General features: G+C 50.1%; 1 protein-coding gene across 1 annotated transcript; it reads right to left on the reverse strand.

Moving 5' to 3' along the window:
- Positions 1–498: 498 nt before the first annotated feature.
- SYCN (syncollin) lies at positions 499–921 on the reverse strand. Its single transcript, XM_068527132.1, has one exon. The coding sequence runs from the start codon at positions 919–921 to the stop codon at positions 499–501; it is 423 nt and encodes a 140-aa protein (XP_068383233.1).
- Between the last annotated feature and the right edge of the window lie 3759 nt (positions 922–4680).

Raw genomic sequence — 4680 nt, forward strand, 5'->3', positions numbered from 1 at the left:
TGGGTATGTGAGTCCAGGGTGGGCTCAGGGGCCTCCAAAGTTGGGTCTGGGGGCTTCAGAACCTTAACAGGGGCTCTGGAACTGGTTTCTGGGGCCAAGGCTGATCTAGAGGGTCTAGGAGGGTGGAGCATGAGGGCTAGATAGGGTATTCCTAGAATTGGGTCTGGGGTCTTGAGGTCTGGGTCAGGTTTGGAATCTGGGAGTCCCAGAGTTGGGTCTGAGAGCTCTGGGATCTGAGGTTGGAGAAGGTGCTCCCAGAATGGAGGCTGGATTACTGGGTCAGCTTCTGAGCCTGGGAATCCCAGAGTTGGGTCTGGGAGATCCAAGGGGCATGGACTTGGGGGAGGGGGCGTGGGTGAGGAGAAGGGGGACCTCCGGGACTGGTTCTAAGGACGCCCAATTTGGGTTAGAGGCTCAGCGGTCTGGATGATGGGGCTGGAGCCCGGGTGCTCGGCTGGGAGCTAGACAGGTGGATGTGCGGACTGGAGGGCCGGGTCCCTACGGGCGCGGGCCAGCGGGCGGGCACCTGCAGTAGAGCGAGGAGATGGAGTTGGACCAGTCCCCGAAGATGCCGCGGCGGTACTCTTCCAGGCGCGGGTAGGTGCCGGACGAGAATTTGCGCGTCTTGCCGGACTTGCCGCGAGAGGACCACACGACGAGCTCGCAGCGCTGGCCCACCACGAGGGACGAGATGACGTTCCTCCAGCCAGAGGGCAGGTAGGGCAGGTCGGTGCCCGGCTGCACCGACAGCTCGGCGCCGCCGCAGCAGCGCTCGTAGTAGGGGTCGCTCTTGTCGTAGAGCTTGGCGCACGTGCGCGTCCCGTTGGCGTTCTTGAGGTCGGCGGGCTGCGGGCAGGCGCCTCGGACGCCGGGGACGGCCGCCAGGGCCAAGCCCAACAGCAGTGAGCACAGAGGGAACATGTTGACAGTGCAGGGCAGCGCCCTCCCGCCCTTTTATGATCCTGACCCGTGGGAAAGGAAAAGCTGCGAGATAAGGACTTAGGGAGGGAAGAGGAGGGCGCTTAGGAGCGGGGAGTCTTCCCAACCTAGGTCGGAAACCCACAACAGATGAATACAAGACGGACTTATTTGTATAAAACTCAGCAGCTTAAGACTTAATGTGGCAAATGACAGGACCAGTGGCTTGTAATACAGAGGGTAGCATAGGGTTAATAGTTATAGGGAGGAGGAGCTCTTAAAAATTGACAAGGAATGGACAACCCCCTTCCAAATACCAAGAGGCCCAAAGAGGGGGAGGGGAGCTGGGCCTCTGCGCTGGGCAGGTCCCCTTCCCGGGAGGCAGGCCCTTGGGAATGGAGAAGCTGGAGAAAAGGAGAGAGAGACCCTGGAGGGGAAGGAAGAGGGGGGAGGGAGGAGATGGGGAGGGAGACCCCCCCCCCACCTCCCCAGGAGCAGGAGATCTTCCTAACCAATCTTAAGATATTACACATATTTGCATAACAAAAACCATTGCAAGGCAATGTACAAAAGGCTTGGGGAAAATTCTGCAACACTTGGGACAGCGTAGAATTAGTAGCTATAATATATAAAGAGGGCTTATAAATTGACAAGGAGATATCAAACAACCCTGCCCCCAGTCCCCACTCCAAGAAGAACAAGCCAAGGAGGGGGAGAGAGAAGGAAGAAGAGGCTGCCTCCCCCCCCCCCCCCCCACCCCACTGCCCGGCATTCCCACTCCCAAGGAGCTAGGAGATTTTCTTAACCAAGATTGGAAATCTTGCATCTATAATATAAACAAAGGACCTGTTGAACTGTATAAAACTTAAACCTTTTGTATAGCAACAAACAAATAAAAACCTAATCTGGGGGAAAATAGACAATTTTTGTAACATGACTGCTTACTAATCAGCAAGCTGAAATGGCACAAGCCAAAGGCAAAATTAAGGAGCTGCACAGGAAGATTAGGGAGGCTGGGACCTCAGGGAGAGACAGGGCCCCTGGCATCTGGGAGTCTGGCCAAGGCCCTTCAGAGGCTCTTTGGAGTTCCTGGCCTCCCACCAGACAGGAACAGGGTCAGGTGTGTGGATGAGCTGATCAGACAGACAGTGGTTCAAGTCTGTGGCTCTGTGGGTGAGTCCAAGTCTCGGCCTCAGTTTCCTCATTTGTAAAATGGGTGATATTTCTTCCTACACTATAGGATTGTTGTGAAGATTACAAGGGATAATAGAAAGTATGGGGGCTAAAGGAACAGCCTATGGAGCCAGGCTGCCTGGAGCCAGATTCCGGCTCCTCCACAAGCTTTCACACATGATTCCACCTCAGGGCCTCATGGAGACAAGGACAGTATCCACCTCAGGATGCTGGTTATAAGGAGTAAATGAATTAATCCACATAACAGTACTTAGAGTAGGGCCCTTGCTAAATGCCATATGAGCATTTGCCATATTCTTATTGTGAAAGCCTTTAGCACGGTGCCTGGCACACGATAAAGGCTCAATAAACACACACCAGCACAACGCGACACCGACAACAATCTGCTATTATGCATGGCCACCCAGCTAACACTGCTCCCTCCTGGTCCCCCAGATGCTGTCTTCCGCCTTGACCAGGGTAATGCAATGGTTACGAGCCAAAGGCTGGAAACACTTGGAACTAGGTTCAAATTTTGACTCTGTCACCTTGCTGAGTGACCTCGGGCAAGTGAACTCACCTCTCTGAACTTTTCTTCCTACCTTCAATGGGATAATAGAAAATGATAATAGAAAATGATAATTAAAAATTACTATGTAATTTATAACTAATAGAATATTATTCAAAAACATTAGGAACAATTCACATAATTATTTATAAATATAATATAAATACTTAATTGTGATATTGAATAAATACAACAGTATAAATATAAATATAGTTATATTTATAAATGACAGTATCAATATAATATAAAAACAGTATAACTATAAAGCATGAAGTACAGTGCCTGGCACATGGTATGTGCACAATTAACAGGAGCTATTAGAACTATACCTTTTTTTTTTTTTTTTTGGCCGCACTGCATGGCATGCGGGATCTTAGTTCCTTGAACCAGGGATCGAACCCACACCCCCTGCAGTGGAAGCTCGGAGTATTAACCACTGGACTGCCAGGGAAGTCCCTAGAACTATTCTTATAATGATTCTGAGACCCTGGACCCTGGCCTGGCCCTGCCCCAGACCAAATCTGGATCCTTCTCCCTCCTTTCTTCTCATGACTGTGAAATCTTATCTCCAGCTGCTAACTTCCCAGCGGGCCTCCTTAACCTCAGGGACACAGAGTCCCCTCCCTCCCAGCTCTGCAAGGGCCACCAGACTTGGGGATGGACACAATCACCTAGAGCCCCAGCCACCCAGGAGGGCCATGAGCTTCAGACACAGAGAGCAACATGGAATGGTGAGGAGACCCTGACACGGAGGCAGACCAGGGACAGGAACGCAGGACCCACTGAGCCACAGCACACAGCCAGCGTCAGAGAGAACCCACGGAGATCTGGGGCATGGGTACAGCATCCGCAGTCCAGAGACACACACATGGGTTCGGGGGGGTGGGTAGGGACACCCCTTCACACAGTCAGCCACTGATGGTCACTGAGTCTCACTGGTGGATCCTAGAGGATTACAGCAAGTGTAGACACATGCTTGATGCCACAGTGCCAGAGAAACACGGTCCCAGACAATATCCTGCCAACAGAATCACACGCCCACCATCATCAACAGAACCCCAGTTCTCAACCGCTCCCACCCTACGCCCCATGAAATCTCAAAATCACAAAACTCCATGCACACATCAAACATGCCCACGTGAGCGCCTACCAGGCATCTTCCTCCAGAAACAGTTTCCTCGCTGTTGATAACACATAGTGGACAAATAGTAGAAAAATAAACATCTCCTTATTGCACATTTTTTTTTCCTTCAAATGGAAGAATGTCCTGCCCTTGAGAAACCCATGAGCCCTTCAGAAAGTTAGATGGTAAATCAATAATTCGAACACAATGTGAAAAGAGCTATTACAGGGGCGTTGCAAAGGACTCTGGGAATGCAGTGGGAAGAACAGCAGGTCTTTTAAAAAAACATCCACCGATGTATTTTCATTCGTACAATGTGGGGAAAAAAAATCCCCTTTTTAGATCTCACGCCTTGATTTGACATTTTTCATCAGACCATAAAAAAAGGAGGTGGTTATACACTTGAAAGTGCCACTAGAAGAAAAAAGAAAGTTTTTGTCTCAATCAGGGTAGAACCTGAACATAAATAACATTATAGGTGACATAATTTAAATGAAAATGCTAAATCTGTGCATAAATACAGGAAAATATTCAGATCAGTACTTAAATTTACACTGGATCATTGGAATGAATTACTCTTCTGTAATGACAGGTCACTGGCTGTGATCATTTCTTATTTATTTATTTATTTATTTATGGCTGTGTTGGGTCTTTTTGTTGCTGCTCACAGACTTTCTCTAGTTGCAGAGAGCAGGGGCTACTCTTCACCGCAGTGGGGGGGGGGGCTTCTCATTGCAGTGGCTTCTCTTGTTCCGGAGCACGGGCTCTAGGTGTGCAGGCTTCAGTAGTTGTGGCACGTGGGCTTAGTTGCCCCGCAGCATGTGGGATCTTCCCGGGCCAGGGATCGAACCCATGTCCCCTGCATTGGCAGGTGGATTCTTAACCACTGCGCCACCAG

Source organism: Eschrichtius robustus, chromosome 19 (assembly GCF_028021215.1).
Source record: "Eschrichtius robustus isolate mEscRob2 chromosome 19, mEscRob2.pri, whole genome shotgun sequence".
Taxonomy (NCBI): domain Eukaryota; kingdom Metazoa; phylum Chordata; class Mammalia; order Artiodactyla; family Eschrichtiidae; genus Eschrichtius; species Eschrichtius robustus.